At 37.1% G+C, this 17,793-nt stretch overlaps 1 protein-coding gene across 1 annotated transcript in view; it reads right to left on the reverse strand.

Moving 5' to 3' along the window:
• Positions 1–17,793, reverse strand: part of Cyyr1 (cysteine and tyrosine rich 1) — a 117,094-nt gene that overhangs the window by 4,504 nt on the left and 94,797 nt on the right. Inside the window, exon 3 of the mRNA XM_026396169.2 lies at positions 11,513–11,670. Within this exon, the coding sequence (XP_026251954.1) occupies positions 11,513–11,670 (158 nt within the window). The remainder of the gene's footprint in view (positions 1–11,512; positions 11,671–17,793) is intronic.

Consider the following 17,793-nt stretch of genomic DNA (forward strand, 5'->3'; position numbering starts at 1 on the left):
ACTGTTGTTTAAGCAAGATGTCTGTGGAGGGGAAATAGGGAAAGACATTGTGGAGTGTGGCTACATTATCATGGCAGGCTCTGAGTGTCTTTATGGTGTGCACTGCAGAGTTGTCAGAGATGATTTTTAATATATTAGTGAATATGCTTTGGGAAAAGGATTCCTTTTTGGGGGGGGATTAGGGGTACCAGGGATTGAACTCAGGGGCATTCAACCACTGAGCCACGTCTCCAGCCCTATTTCTTGTATTTTCTTTTAGAGACAGGGTCTCACTGATTTGCTTAGTGCCTTGCTTTTGCTGTGGCTGGCTTTGAACTTGTAATACTCTTGCCTCTGTCTCCGAAGCTGCTGGGATTATAGGCATGCACCACTGTGCCTGGCAGGAAGACAATGCTTTAAGCAACATGGACTCAGGAAAACTGAAGAAACGGTGAACTGATTTAGGAGCATAACTAAGAGATGTTTTAGTCAGCTTTTTCCACTGCTGTGACTAAAAGACCCATGCAAAACAACTGTAGAGGAGGAAAAGTTTATTTGAGGGCTCATAGTTTCAGAGGTCTCAGTCCATAGACATCAGACTGTGTTCTTCAGGGCTCAAGGTGATGTTCTTCAGAACATCATAGTGAAAGAGGGATGCAATTCACATCATGATCAGGAAGCTGAGAGAGACTCCACTTGACAGATACAAAAACATACCCCCAAAGCATGCTCCCAATGACCTACCTCCTCCAGCCGCACCCTACCCACCTTCAGCTACCACTCAGTTAATCTCTACAAGGGGATTAATTCATGGATTGGGTTAAGGCTCTCATAACCCAATCAGTTCTCTTCTAAACCTTCTTGCATTGTCCCACACATGAGATCTTGGGGGACCCCTCATAGTCAAACAATAATAAGGGATTCATGATGATGAGGAGAAAACATTCATATATGCCCTGATGAGCCAAGCATTTTGAGTACTTAGGTGATTAGGGGATGCCTGGGTATGTGGAAAAAGGGATGACAATGAGAAAGAAGATGCAAAGGTATGATTGCTCCATTGATCTATCAATCTATCTCCTCTATATGACAAGCAGGTTTCGGATTGATGAATTTAATTTTCTAAATATTTGAAAAAATTGTCTTGAATTTACTTTATTTATATGTCAGTGTGTTTTAAAGTCACACTTAAAACACTTTATGATGACTACGTATGGATGTCTATTTTGTAGTGATCTCAATCCTGTCTCCAAGATCAGAAGAGAGACTCCCCTTTAAGCTGAATTTCATCCAGCTCTTTGAGGAATTAATCACTCTGCAACAGCTGAGCAACCCCTCAGCAGCCATTCTGAAGGTATGGCAGAAGCTGAATCATCCTCAGGATCCTGGCTGTGTTTGGAAATCAACATGCCTTAATTGGTTACTGTGAATCCAGCCTCAATCTCAAGATCTGTGTCATGATAATGCAAATGAATGGCTAAGCCTTAAACATTAGAATGCAACTATCTATATAAATATATTTCTAAGTGTCTTCTAAATTGTGCTCCTTCTACTAAGAACTTAGCCATGTTCTGCTAAACAGGGATAGACAAACATGGGGCCTCAACTGCTAGGGTCCTGCCAAGTATGTTTCCTTTTGGATTGCTCTGGCTTGCCTCTTTGTCAAGTGCTTGATAATGGAACCATTTACAAACCTCCTGAGAGTCGAAGGATATGATGATGCGGAACTGAGTCACCTACAGAAAGGGAAAGAAGGAGCCAGAGAACTAAGTGAGATGTTCCTGAGGGCGGTCGCTAAGTCCCTGGTGGACACTGAGCAGGTTGAGGGCTTTCCGCAGAGGATGCAACTCTGTAAAAAAATCGATGAGGGCGTTTTCAGTCTCTAACACTCCTTCAGCCTGCACTACTCTAAGCTGTGTTTTCTACAACACTGTGGGATAACTGCACACTTTCCCTCTGGACTTTACGACTTGTTGGCTGCATGAAGTCTTAAGAGGACTTAGATAAAAAATGTTTATGAAAAACTTTATCCAAATCAAAGAAGGGAATACTATAGTCTTCATGTAAAGTCCAATTTGACCCCCATTCCACAGCTTCCTGTAACAGTAAAACTGTACATTGAGGATTTTCCCCTTCCTGCTTAAGGAACATACTGTGACTTATCCTGCCAATTGACTCTACACCAGTCCATGTCTTGGACTCCTGGTGTGTGTGGCTGTATCCATAACAAAGTGTCTGCACTGGGCCATCTGCATATAAACTGCTGGATGATGTTTTAGTGAGATATCCTTAGTGTTTCCACAGCTGCATGTTGAACATGAACATCTCAGGTATGAAACAGTGTTCTTTTATACATAACCTCAGAATTTTGATAAAGCAGTAACATAATATTGAATATTGCATTTTTATCATAACTGTTGCTAGAAAATATTTTCCAATGATACTTGTATACTGGTGGACTTTGTTATCTTTCTTACTGATAATAAGTTCTATTAGGAAGTAAACTTTTCAAGGTATCAATCAATTATAGACTTCTTGATTAACCCTCAGAGGTTTTGTTCTTTTTTATACCTGAAATAATCTTTGAAAAAAAATGTGTGGACGCAGTGGAGAGCCTTTTAAACTCTTTCAAAACCAATATATAATTCTTTGCTATATGTTGGGTAACTTATGCCATGTCAGATGTAGTTGTCTATAACATAAAAAAAAAATAATGGAGGAACACTATAAAATTCAGAGGAGGAATTTAGTATGTTCACCCACTCAGACCACTATTTTTAAAATAGATGCCTGGTGTCATCAAAACTATTCAACATTATTATATCTTATTTGTTTTCAAAATAAATCTAAAGTGAGTTATTCTGTAAAGCAACATTTTCTTTTTTGTGTTTTTATCACTGTATTATAATTACACATAATACTGAGGTTCACTGTGACATATTCATGTACACACATAATTTACTCTAATCTATTCCCAGTATGTCTTCTTTTCCCTCTCCACCTCTCTCCCCCAGTTCCCCTTTCTCTACTCTTCAGTCTCTGCTTTCTTTATTTACATGTATACATTTTTACATTGGTGAAAGTTATATATAAAAGTGGGATTAGTGTGGTATATTCATACATGGATATAGCATAGAGCCTTTCTTCCTCCTTCCTCCTTGGTCTCCTTCTCTCCTCTACTGAAGTCTCTTCTATTTTCATGAGATCCATCCCTGCCTTTTAATACCTTTTTACTTTCTAGCTTCTGCGTAGATGAGAGAACAAATATAAGATCCTTGCCTTTCTGAGTCTGGCTTATTTCACTTAGCACTGTGTTCTAAACCAGTTGCATCTGTTTACCCACAAAGGAGTTTAGAACATTTGTAAGTGGAAGAAAATCATCCATGATTTTGTCATCTCAATTTGACAATTAAATCTTTACATATTATCTTCCAGTTGCTTATGTATATTTATATCTTTGCAGTCACATACAATGCCAAATGTTTTTCCACTTTGCATCATATCTTTTTCATTCTGCTACATATTCTTCACAGACTTATTGCTATGGTTGCATAAGATTCTACTGATCATTCAGTTATTTTGAGGTTAAAATTCTTATTATTATAAATATGTGTGAGATGGCTATCTTCTTGCACAGAGACTTTTTCGAATGATTTCTTTAGAATAAAATTCCAGAAATTGACTAAATTGCCCAAAATAACATAAATTTTATTGTTCAAAACATACTATGATATTATTTTCAAAAGGAATTGTTTCAATTTAATGAAAGAAAAAATATAGCTCTTTATTTTACTTTGTCAGTTCTTTGATAATAGCTAGGGTTTACATTATTTTACATTAGGTTTTCTGTTTTCATACCATGTGAAATTTTTGTTCTGCACTGATAACTTACAAATTGAGCTCAATTAGAGTTAAGGTATAATTAAGGTAAAAAAAAAAACATACAAAACAACATACAAAATTACATGCTTTTTCTTTTAGGGATAATTTGTAAAAATAGTTTATTTCATTATGCAATTTGTACCACATTAGTATACTAAAATTTAAAGCTTGTATATAACAAAATGTGCCTTTTCATCTTCATTATTCTCTGTTTTTACAAGCATATCGTTAGTTTTCTTTTTCAGATATCTGATATATAATTATTTTGAGTTTATCCATTTGTGTTTATATGCTTAATGCTGCTTTACATTTGTTATTTTGCTATATGTTTTTGCATCAAAGTTTACTTTTTCTAAGTTTTTAAGTTTTGTGTAAACCAAATTATCTAAATGTGGCCTTATCAAATAACCCTCAACTTTCACATTGTTTTGCTGTGTACTTTAGAATATGTACAATTCTAATATAATGTTGTGTTCCAAGAGTTAGGCTTTCTTAATATCAAAAATACCTAATTTAAACTACTACTGATTTTAAATGGTTCTAATGTTTGGTGGACTGCAAATCTCATCTTATTTTTAAAGACAATTTTTACTTTTTTATTGCTAGGTGCAGATCTCTTCTTCCACTCTTCCAGAACCCCTATTCACAATTCACCTGAGCCCTGCCCAGAGCAGAGGACTTAAACAGAAGCCCACAAAGCTCCTGCCAGACGACTAGGGTCCCTGCTCAGCCACACAAATAGTACTACCTGTTTCTCTTCCACAATGACTAAGATACTAAGAGATATTAGAACCCATTGTTCCCCTTCCTCTCAGAGGACATCAAGACAAATCCTACCATATTTTACATCCCTCTGTTACCATGACAAGGACAATCTCCCAGAATAGGTTTCATTGTAAACTTAACCCAGGAAGCTTCTGCACATCTAATCTGATTGATTTTCCAAAGCTCCTCCACCCACTTGACTGTGCTCAGTGGAAAACAAAGCCTGTCACGACAAAAGTTCCGCGTGTCCCTGTCCCTTCCTTCACCACTCCAGCTCAGAACATGAGGAAGTTCTTTTATGATTGTGTCTGTTTCTCTGGGAAATAAGATGTGATGAAAAGACAACTGCTGAGAGTGAGAAAGGCCCTAAATAGATTTTTTTTTAGGTTTGAGAAGGGACAAGATTGCATGAGACAGTTCTCTCGGGGATGGAAGCGAACATCCAAAACACCTTTCTACTCTAACTGAAATCTGATTTTCCACAGCAGGGTGGTTTCCTTTGCAGCACTGTCAAATTGGAACTGTTATATTTCTCCCACATCCCACAATCTATAGGGTCAGAACTTGCTCAGAGTATCTGTGGTCTTCCTATCTATTGTCTATTTTCCCTCTTTAAAAATCCGAGCTCTTTTGTAACACATATGCCACCAGATTATACTACTTTCTGTTTCTTTTTATTGATGTCTCTGGCCCTTCTTGCCCCAAACCCCTATTCATTGGAGACTTAGAATCTGGTCCACCTATTTTTTCCTTCCTCTCATCTATTACCATTTTTCTGTCAGTTGAACATCCATGTAAGACCGCCTTTCAGTCCCCTGACATTTTTACCTTCCATTGTTTTCCTCATTCATGTCATCATCAATGATGGCGCTATTTTGTAAATCTCAGTTTACAGATCTGACCGGTACCCTTTATCTTCTTAGAATGTCCATTCCACCACATCTGGGATTTCATGTTTGTAGGTGGCAATTTAAAAAAAAATCAGTTTAAATATATGTCATCTCTTTGCCATCTTCATAAAGTTCTTCTTCATTCAGCTTAGATCTAGGCTTCATCACTAAGATGGTTCCTTTGCCTCTATGGTCAATGACCTTATCTCTTTTTCCCCCCTAGCCCTGATGAAACCCAACATTTTGGTTGCCCTTCATTTTTTATCCAGGAGCTTAATGTGCCTAGAAACAAAGTTCAATCATGCTAACTGATCTCACTTTAAATAAATGATCATTTTCTTAAGTGTGGCGACCCTTGGTATTGCTTGGAAATCATATATACCTTTAGGCATTTTTCACACCCCATTTTCTGAGATGAGTTTCATGTTTTCTTCTTTGTATTTTACCCTTTGGAGGGAAAATTCTTTCTCATTTTACTGAAAAAAATAGGCACCAGCAGAAGTGAAGATCCTCATACTCTGATCCCCCCATCTACAGCTGACCTCATCCATGCACTACCTGCCCCCTGTTAAGGCACTCTCTGATTCCATCCAAGGCTACCCAGTCCACTGTGTGTTAAATCCTATTCCACATACTCATGGACCCCGATTTTCAATAATCCCCTCTACCTTCAGTGTTTATCAGTTTCCTCCTTGACCTTTTCCATCAGTGTATTTGCTAGAGGAACCAGACACCAGGATCTGGATTAACTAATGGAAAGCAAAAAACCTCTGACTTCATGTCCATCCCACTTTTCTTGACCCATCATATGGCAGGACACTTGAACTTGTTATCTCTGCTTCATCCTACAATACCTTCAGGAATTTATCTGCAGTACTGATTCTATAAGTATAATTAATACAATTGAAGAGAAAGCTTTTTCACTTCATGTTTGGGTTCTCTGAAGCAGGTTACTGGAACAGCTTGCCTGGGTGAAGACAACCACATTCCTTCCATCTGTTTTGTTTTCCTCCAGTAGGAGTTGTGTCTTCAAGTTCACAGTCACAACTTTATTACAGAGAACCCCTCCAGTATGGATTTTCATGTATTAAAAAGGTCTCACAGGAGCTGAACTTTTTTTTTTTTCATATTAAGTACAAACACAGACATTTTCTTCAGTATAAATTTCTGGTCTTGAAAGAGGTTTGGTGAGTACTCAGAAGTCTTCCTGTGTTTAGTGCATGTACTAAGTAAGGTTGCTTTTGTTTCTGAATGCAGTGAGGCATTTGGAGCGTTGATCCCCAATGAAGTATTTTCAAGAGATATTAAAGATTACAGGCCAGTTGCTTTACAAAATGTAAAAGAAAACGAAATAACTAAAACGAATGCTTTCTAACAGGAGCTAGGAGAATGTGATACAATTGCACTAACACTGCTAAAGATCAAACCACAGAATGTTCCAGTAGACTGGATGAACAATTGAAGTCAGAGTCCCTAGTCCTCAGCTGGCAGTACCCCAGTTAACTAGTCAAACAGAACAGGTTTGTGATTTAGAATTCCTGCCTGGCCAATGAATTTACCCTGAAAACAGCTTTCTCTAGTAATCTCCTATGAAATCTCTCCTGCACTTGCCTTACAGGATACTCTTAAGGGCTGACCTGACTCTGTGTACCTGAATTGTGATTTTTGTTTTCAAATAAATGCTATTTATTTTAGTCTCTGGGTCAATGACAACTTGGGTTTGTCAGATATCTTTCATGCTAACGATCAGGCTGTGAATGCCCAGAAAGAACACTACAAACAGCTACTGTATAACATCCATCTGTCCCTCTATGGTGCTCTTAATTTTGATAATCTGGCCAAGATGTATCTGAATAGTTACTCTTTTTCCTCTTATTAACTGAGAAAAAACATCCACTAGACATTAAACTAGACATCCCCTAAACATTAAGCACTGCAAATATCTTGCTCCTTGGCAACATTCTCCTCTAGTGTTAGTGACTATTGATGAAGATTTTGGTCCAAATCTTATGTTGATTTTAAAGGGGTAATTTTCCCCCCAATTCTACAGTTTCCTTCTATGTTTATCCTTGTGTATTATTCTGTTAGGAAGAGACCCTGCCTACTTCTCCAATATCTATCCATCTACCATTTCTCTCTCCCAGGAGACTCAATACTGTACTTCAAACCTCCATTTTCTTGATGGGATTAAAATCGCTTGCTTTCTTTTCTGTTTGCATTTGATTTTTATATCTGCCAATTTTGTTACGGCTTCACTGTATTATTTTCTTTTATATGTGTATCAGCCCAACCTACTTTTCGAAAAAGGGTTAAGATGATCATTTTTCTTTGTTTACTCTCTAGTTTTCTTTGAAAAGAGTGAAAATGTACAACTCAACACTTATCTTCACACTAAATATTTTAAAAATAATTTCAACTAAAGAGGACTCCTGTTTATTCTACCCAATACAGCTGAAAAGTTTAATTTGGGAAGGTCATTCTCCAAGAAAGGGTTAGAAGTGACAGCAGAATGACATTCTCTTCTCCCTGTACAAAGCAGTAATATTTGCTGCAGGGTTCCCACTAAGTACTTTCACCATGGGACAAGACATCATTCTTTAAGTGATGTTCTTCTCATTTATCTGGTTTCTAGGCTGTGGGACTAGACAACACAATAAGTTGGGTTGTTATCTCAATTTTCACAGGGTTAATTAATTAATGTGGGTAAAAGTCTTGTATTTCCACACATGAAAGATTTTGAAAAGCAGTCAATACCATTATGTGTGGTTTCCTGATCCTTTAAGTAAAAGCTTAATTAGTGACTTTGAGAAGGAAATGAGAAGTAATCAAGCACATTAGGCTTTTGAAGATCTAGGCTATTTTTGCAAGAAAAACACTTCCAGCATGTTCTGTTTCCAGAACAATGCATTTATTGGAATTGCAACATACTGCTGTGACCTGCCACTATGTAAGGAGCCACTGTAGAGTTAAACAGGATTCTAGGTGCAAAACAGAAACTGCACACCTAAAAAAATATGACCTCACTTTAAAATAGTGATGTTTTCTGGTTCGATACAAGATTTGTATTGGAAGAAAGATAAAATAAAATATAAAATATTTTATAAAAGTATATTTATTTGATTTAAAATTGAATATAAACTTTTTCTTTTGGTCAAGCAAATGTGTATGTAGAGTAATACTTTTGGAGCACTTCTCCCTGCCTTCTCTCCAGTTAATGTCTCTACTTGATTTTCCTGTGTTCTGTTCTTGGGTTATGATTTGATTCAGGGGGAAAAATGGGGAGATGTGAAGAATAACAAACGGTTTCATCTCTTCTTCTCCTTTTATCCTAGTCCCAACATCTTTACCTTCTTGACAAGTTGGGAATATTTTAAATCACAAATTGTTCTCGGTTATGGTTTGGATATGAAGTTCCCCAAAGACTCATGCGTCGAAGGCTTACCCAATGTAGTAATGTTCAGATGTAGAGCCTTGGAAGAATGATTGAATCCTGAGGACTCTGACCTTATTAGTGGATCAATACATTGATAACTGACTGAAATACTTAGAAGTAGTGGAAACCACAGGCAGGTGGAGCATGGTAGGAGGAGGTAGGTCACTGGGAGCATGTCCTTGGGGACTTGCCCCTGGCCCTTTCCTTCCTCTGCATCTTGGCTGCCATGAGCTGAGTAACTTTCCTCCACCATGGCCTTCCTCCCTGTTTCTGCCTTGAAGGCAGCTGACCATGGATTGAAATATCTGGAACCATGAGCCAAAAGAAATCTTTCTTCCTCCAGTTTTTTTTTTTTTTTCCTCAAGTATCTGTCACATTGACAAGAGCTGACTAGCATACTTCTGAAGGGAGTAAAAGCTACATGGACCAGGGTGAAACTTAAGGTCAATTCCATAGGTATTGATCTAAGATTAAATCAGGTCTTGTCATGCGGTGGGTTTTTCATCTTCAAGCTGTTTGCTGGATACCCACTATGTGCTAAGCCCAGAATTAGATCATTGAAATAGAGAGGTGAATGACATGCTGACAATAAATATCATATCCATTATTAGATAAACTATATGCATCTTAGAATATCAAAAGAACCCTGAAAACAAGAGTAACATAAAGGAGGACTAGGATGCTGTGGGGGTGGGACACATTAGGATCTTAGGAGGGGGATTAAGTCAGGCTCCATTAGGACATGATCTTTGACCAAAAAGTTGAAGGAAGTGAGGGAGGCAGTGACCTTGGTAAAACTCTGAGATGGGAGTATGCCCTGTGTTCAGGGAACAGCAAGAAACAAAGTGCACTAGAGCCAGAGTGGGAAGGGAGAAAGGAGAAATAAATGAGCCTTAAGAAATAGTGGGAAAACAAAGAAAGAAAGAAAGGAAGAACAAAAAGGAGAAAGGGCCAATTAATAAGGTATCTTGAAGGCCCCAATAAAGAAATGGCTTTTTACATTGGGATAAATTCCTCTAGGGGACGTGGGGAGACACTGGAAGATTGTGAGCACAGGAGTGTGTGACATCTAAGTAAAAAGTCTTGCGTTGGTTACTTTGTTGAAAATAGATCCCAGGGGGCCCAGGGAGGATGCTGGGAGACCTGCCAGAACTTTAAGGCAGTGACAGAGGTGAGGGCTGACAGTGCTGTTCCCACTAGGGAAGTAACAGTTTCTGCTTCTCGCTGCAGGAAGGAGTCAGATACTGAATATATTTTGAAACTACAGCTGCAACATTTTCCTGGTAGACTTCATGTAAGGAAAGAGAGGAATCAAGGGTGACTTCAAGGTTTTCAGTCTTAAATAAAGGGCTAGAGTTGCCATCCGCTGAAATGGAGGAAGTTGTGGCTAGAAGGGATTTGGGGAGAAGATCAGAAAAATTGCTTTAAATATGTCACAGTTGGCATGCTTATTAGGCACACAAGTGGGGATGTCCAATACGCCCTGGGATAAAATGAATCTGAAATTCAGAGCAGAGGTTTGGATTGGAGATATTATATAACTTTGGGGAAACATTAGCATATAAGCTGTACTTTCATTGCAAAGTCAAATGGTACAGTTAAAGTACGCGTGGAAGAAGATGCAGAGCCCCAAGACACTGCAACACAAAGATAGGAGGGAAGAGGAAGAACTGGCAAAGAGGAACTGGAGAAGTCATCATTCCCACATTCATCTGAAACTTGCTCCCTCAAATGAATAGAGAAAAGATTAAAAAAGGAAGAAAGAATTATAGGATTGATGCATAGGGTAGACTATATTTTAAAGGCACCCTGTTTCTTTATTATAGGGACTTAGAGAGGACTTAAGGGTGGAGGGGACATTATTTTCTAAGAGTGTGTCAAAGTAAGAATTCACTTGCCTTTTATATGCCAAGTAGTATATATGCAGATTGACAATGAAAGCACTATTGGAATCTCTAGTGCAAAACGCAGGATTTTGTTTATGGAATCACACGTACTCGATAAATTTATATGTGGAGTTTCTAGCAGATTTTCAACAAATACTTGTCAAATTATTAATATATTACCTTTGCTCTTTGTTGAGAATTTTTGTGAAAGCTCTTCTTTTAGTATAATGAGGACACATGAAAACTTTTAAAAATAATTTTTCTCAAGATGTATATGCTATTGAATCAGATACCAGTTTACCAAGACATGCTTTCTCTGTAATTATCTGTCAGGCTCAGTGGTAGGTAGATGGTGTGTGTGAATTGTCTATTTATCTTCATTCTGGCTGACTGGCAATTGTAGTCAATGAGAGATCCATTGAAAATATGAACACCCTCAAATACAAAATGGATTTTCTTACTTGGGTCTAAATAATCTCTATTCAAAGCTAGAGCTTCAAACTACATTTACTTAGAAATACCCTAGAAATCTGAGATTATTTCAGATAGAGTCTTTAATGTTTTTGTTTTTGTTTTTTTTTTTGTTTGTTTGTTTTTTTTTTTTTTACTTTCCAAGGATTTGAGCCTAACAAAGAAAATTGGACTCCTCTCCTTCAGGAGAAGGCAGTTTTTCTCACCAGGGTAGGAGGAGATGGCGTTGATGTGGGTGGTTCTGATGACACCCACCCGGGTGCCCCGGTTGTTTTTCATGCACATGCAGACGCATATGGCAATTCCAGCAATGACCCCCATGATGAACACGATTCCAAAGACGATGCCAGCAATTGCAGTGCCCCTAAAAGGACAAACAAAAGCACCTTCATTAAAAAGGACTTCAAGGATTCTTTAGTCGTTCAAATACGGCTCCATGGCTATAGGACAAGTGCTTCTTTACAGATATTCTGATGGACAACTTTTTAAAAGAGAATTCCTTGAGCCAGTCAAGCAAACAATCTGTATTTCAAAAGGTAAGGATAAGTTATAAACTTTTAGGGAATCCGCTTCTAGCACAGTTGACCAATCCGTCATTCTGGTGCTGGTTTTAAGAGTGGATGTATTTAGACAACACACAATTCTCTGTGTATGCAATCTGAAAAGATCATTAAAAACCCATCCTGCTGTGTACCTAAGCAGCAAAGAATCTGGTCTATTGAGAACAGTAGGTATGTGTTTAATGAAGACAATCTGATAAATGACATGATACCAAACATGATTTAATATTTATTCTTAATTCAAATTCTTCAGAGGATTTTTTTAACTACAGAATGAAAAATAAGCCAAACACCATATTGGTTAATATTCAAAAGTATAACAAACAAGCATTCCCATTAAAATCAGGAACAACTTAAGCATAACTTCTATTCCTACTCATGCTAATAGTTTTCTCCAAAAAGTTTTAGCTCATGCAGCGAAACCATAAATATAAAAAAAATGCATGAGATAAAACATTATCATTCTTTGTGGATAATTTGGAGGCAACTATATTCATCTACTAATTTGAAAAGTAATGAAAAAATCTATCAAAATGAAAATTTTGACTAGTCAGTATCATTTCGAACAATGTTCCCTAAGGAAAAACAGCACATGTGTGTACAAATAATAACAAGGATACTCATCAACATGATTGTGGTGAAATGTTCACAGAACATGGTTAATTTAGTAATAATATGATGAACGAAAAAGCAAGTTTTAACAGTATTTACAGAATAACTGCAAAGAGGTAAAACTATATTTCTAAATATCAATCATTTAAATAGAGATATAGCAGTTACTTTATAAATAGGGGGAAATAAAGGAATTGTCCACACTGACCTGCATTAGTGGTCTTCAGATCAAGCTTCTGGACCCCATTCCTGCTATTTCTTGCTGAACTGCTCTGTAGAACCACTTTCTTTTATTTATTTATTTAATCTGTTCTAATTAGTTATACACAACAGCAGAATGCATTTCAACTCACTTGTACACAAACGGAGCACAACTTCTCATTTCCCTGGTTGTACATGATGTAGAGTCACACAATTCGTACAATCATACATGTACATAGGATAATAATGTCCGTCTCATTCCACCATCCTTCCCAGTCTGACAGCCCCTCCCCTGCCTTCCCTGCCCTCTGCCCAATCCAAAGTTGTGGAACAACATTCTTAAAGACAGATTCAAACAGAGGCAGTCCTTCAGGTCTTTGCATGCTGGTAAGCTCTTCTCATTAAAAAAAAAAAAAAAAGCATCCTATTTTGGGTTTGTGAATGCAGTCTTGTTTGTCATTCTCTGAGGTACTTATATTCACTGAAACTTGCCTTAATTTTTCTGTTTCCTCTAGCCTGTGTTCCTTTTCATTGATTGTTCATTTTGACCCCTTTGATGTTTGTTTTCCTCAAATGTCTGGGGATCTTTGAATCCCCTCTGCTGTGGTTTACTTCTGGTTTAAATGTGTACCCAGGGGCTCATGTGCTGGGAGCACGGTCACTAGTGTTGTGATGTTAGGAAGTGGTGACATCTTTAAGAGGTTGGGAGGTCACTGGACAGGTGTCCTTGTAAACAGTTAACATGATTCTCCAATTGCTCTCTCTCTTTCTGTCTTGTCATGTGATGGCTCCCTCTCAACATGCTCCATCACGATGCCATCTGCCATGATGTGACATAGTCACAGGAAACTTTGCCAGAGGTGTTTGGACTTTCAGACTCCAAAAGTACAAGCTAAACAAACCAATTTTTAAAAAAGTTACCCAGCTTTAGGTATTTCATTATAGTAATTGAAAACAGACAAATATAGAAATACACCTTCTTCTTCTTCTTTTTTTCCCCCAAGGCTGAGGACTGAACTCAGGGCCTTGTGTTGCTAGACAAGTTCTCTGCCGCTGAGCTAAATCCCCAACCCCTAAATACATTTTCTTATATATATAGGCTTTAAATAGGTGCTTGTTATTTCAGCGCTCATGACCAGATTTGATAGGTGACCTCCACAGATAAAGACCATCTGAGGTCAGTTTTCCTATACCTTTTCCTGTGGGATGTTCATTTTCCTCCATGAAAAGATTCTCTAATATCAAACTTGGATATCATGCATCTGACTTCCAGTATCCTAAACCTTGAACTTTTGCTGGAAAGAAAATAAACTTTCACAAAATCCTCATGCTTTTACCTCAGAGACCCTGTCTCTCACAATACCATGACTGCTGGCTTTTGGATTTAAGAGTATAATCTCTGAACCCAGATAACCTGCATTCCAACTCGGGAAACCTGAGAAAGCTTCTCAGCTTCTCTATAACTCAGTTTCCTCATTTATAGAATGATAATTTGGATCCAATCTGTAGAATTTCTTGTCACGATCTTTGTGCTTGTGGATTTCTGTGCTTGGTAAGAAAGATTTTTTTCTATTCTCAGTGCTCCCTAGACATCTATTTTATACTTCTTTTTAAAAATATTTTTTATTTGTCAATGGACCTTTATTGTATCTATTTCTATGTGGTGCTGAGAATTAAATCCAGTGCCTTACACAGGCTAGGCAAGCACTCTTTGACTGAGCTACAACCCCAGCCCTATTTTATACTTTTTAAAGATACCCATAATCTCCCACTGCAAATTATTGGAGCCAATCACATTTCACATGTTGAGGACTTTCAGATTTTGAAATACAATATGCTGTGTCTTCTATGATACTCGCACAAGCAGCTGGGTAGCATCCTGAGCATATTTATGTTTCTATAATGAAGGTAGGAATATTAACACTCATGGATTAAAGATGGATTCAAAGAGAAGTAGTCTTTCGTGTCTTTGCATGCCTGTAATCTGTTTAAAAAAATAGTGTCACAGATTACAAAGAGATGGCCAAAAAGTCCAACGATTGTTCTAGTCTGATGTTGCCACCAATAGACCCTGACCTGCAATTCTGAGATCTTCAAAAGCTCGTGACAAGTGAAAGTACAGATAAGGGACTGTGAACCTGTATTTGTACTTTCCACAAGGTATTTTCTGAGATTTTTCCCTACTCACTTAAAAAAAAATAGAATACCATTGAAGATTTCAATAAACTCCTTTAAGATAATTCTACAGGCGTTTTCACTTTGCTAGTAAATTATGAAAGCAGAATATAAGACATATTTGGAGGTGTTGCTATTGGTAATTAAAGAATGTCAGAATCTAGTAATTTATTACATAAATCTTCTAAGAAAATGAGATTTATCAAAGGAGATAATTTAAAATAAGAAGATGAAACATTATCAGGAAACCTTTTTTATTGTAATTTCATATCTAAATAAGATTAAATTGGAGGGCTGAATTTATGTTCCAGAAATAATCAATGGCCCAATTATTCAGGCATAGAGTTTTCAAAGTATGTGTTCCAGAAGCTTTTAAGATATCCAGTTGGGGAATATTTATATTAATTAATTTCTTTTTTAAATAGAAGAAAGTAGAATATTAGTCACATTTGTTTCCCTGTTGACAGCTGCTGCAAAAGTGTCTGCTCTTAAGGTCAATAATGAAGTCACAACTCATATGTTAAAGCAGTTTTTTGATTAAATCATGATATTGGTGTCCTTGATCCTTTGATACCCATTAGCAATTGTAAATTAGAGTTTAACACATGGCAAGTATAGAATTTATAGCATTATTTACTCTGTTATCAATTGAAAGAAACAATGGGAAAAAACCCAGGAATCTTCTGTATATAAACAACTTGATTTAGCTAACTGTTGGAAAGAGAAACTATTAACTTGAGAAATTTAGCATCCTGAAAACACTTTAGGGAATGTATTTTTTTTTTTAAGAATGCTTTGCAGGATTTGCATGTTTCCTGCCTTTGAAAGCTTACTTTGGAATAATTTTAAATTCACAGGAAGTCATAAGAATAGAACAGAGAGGTCTGCTGTATCCTTCACCCAATTTCCCCCAAAGGTTACATCTTAACTATAGTACAGCATGAATGGGAAAACCCACATTGGTGTAAAGAGTAAGTCCAATTCTATGTCATTTGAACATATGCTTATGTTCTTATGATCATTACAGCTAGCAAGGTACCAAACTATTCCATCATAAAATACCTCCCTTGGGCACCTACTTCATGGTCACGTCCACTCCTCCTTTCCATTCTCAGTACCCCTTGGTAGCACTGATTTGCTTTCCACCTGTCATTTCAAGAATGTTATATATATGGAATCACATGATACGTGACCCCTAAGGCAGCTAGTTTTCACTTAGCACAATGCTCTGGGAATCCACTCTAGGTTTTAGGTGTGAATTACAGTTGGCTCCTGGATAAGTAGGATTCCATGGTATGGATATCACACCATTTGTTTAATTATTACTTATTGTAGCACCATTTGGTTATTTCAAGTTTTAAGTTTGGCAAATAAATCTGGTGTATACAATCATGTACAGGTCTCTCTCTGGCTATAAATATTCATTTCTCAACAATAAATGTTCAGGAGTATGATTGTTAGGAGGTATATTATTTATGTTTGATTTCCAGAGAAAATGCCAAACTGTTTTCCTCAGAGTACCTGTACCATTTCATGTTTATACCAGCAATGAATGAGATCCATGTTTTCTTCATCTGTGGTAATTTCCCTGCATCCTTGGTATTGCCATTATAAGTGCCATTAATTTTTAATTTTAACTGTTTTGATGGTGATATATCTCAATATACAATCTCCTCCTCCTCCTCCTCCTCCTTCTAAAAGTAGTACTGGGGATTAAACCCAGAGGGGCTCTTCCATTGAGCTACATTCCAAGAACTTTGAAAAAATTTTGGATATAGGGTCTTGCTTAAATTTCTGATCCTTCTGTCTCAGTGCTTTACTTAGCTTTTGAGTTGTTCTTGTCAGCAAGAACAATTAGAGGAGGAAAAGTTTATTTTGGCTCATGGCTTCAGAGCTGCATTCTATGGTTGGCCCAATCTGTAGCTCTAGGCCTGAGGGGAGACAGAACATGATGACAGAAGGGCGTGGCAGAGGAAAACAGCACAGGACGTGGCAGAAAGAGTGCCCTCCGAGACCTACTTCTTCTAGCCACACTCCACCTGTTTACAGTTGTTGTCTAGTTAATCCCTACCAGTGGATTAATCCATTGATTAGGTCATCTCTCTCATAATCTAATGATTTCATCTCTGAACATTATTACATTGTTTCACAAATGAGCTTTTGGGGGACACCTCATATCTAAACCATAACACTCAGTGCCTGCTCTTAAACTCAATAAATGAAGTTGCAACTCATACATTAAAGGAGGTTTATTGATTAAATCATGATTTTGGTGTCCTTGATCCTTTGACACCTATTTGAAATTGTAAATTAGAGTTTTAACACTTGGCAAGTATAGAACTTATAACATTATTTACTGCGTTATCAATTAAAAGAAATAATGAAAAAACAGTAATCTTCCTGTATATAAACAATTTTATTTAACTGTTGGAAAGAGAAACTATTAACTTGAGAAATTTGGCACCTTTAAAACATTTTAGGGAATGCATCTGAACATATCTAAACCCTAACAACTCAGCCTCTCAAGTTGCTGGGTTTACAGGTGTGCACCATCACACTTGGCTTCATCGTCGTCTTAATTTGCATTTCCTTAATGGCTAGTGAAGTTGAACATCTTTCCATGAGCTTATTTGACATTTCTATATCTTCCTCAATGAAATGGCTCTTCTTTTTTTCCCCCCTTTATGTGGGTTGGTTATTTCACTGTTGAAATTTTGTAAAGACTTATTAAATTATAGATAAAAGTCCTTTATCAGATAGGTGGTTTGCAAATATTTCCCCCACTCCATAGCATTTTGTTGTTGTTGATCTCTCAACAGGGAGAGAATAAAATAACTTTAATGAAGCCTTCCCATTGTTTCTTTCATGGAATGTGCTTTTGGTGTCATGTCTAAAAACTCTTTGCAGAGTCAAAGAGTTTTTAGACTCTTTGCAGGTCT

Source organism: Urocitellus parryii, chromosome 2, assembly GCF_045843805.1.
Source record: "Urocitellus parryii isolate mUroPar1 chromosome 2, mUroPar1.hap1, whole genome shotgun sequence".
NCBI lineage: Eukaryota > Metazoa > Chordata > Mammalia > Rodentia > Sciuridae > Urocitellus > Urocitellus parryii.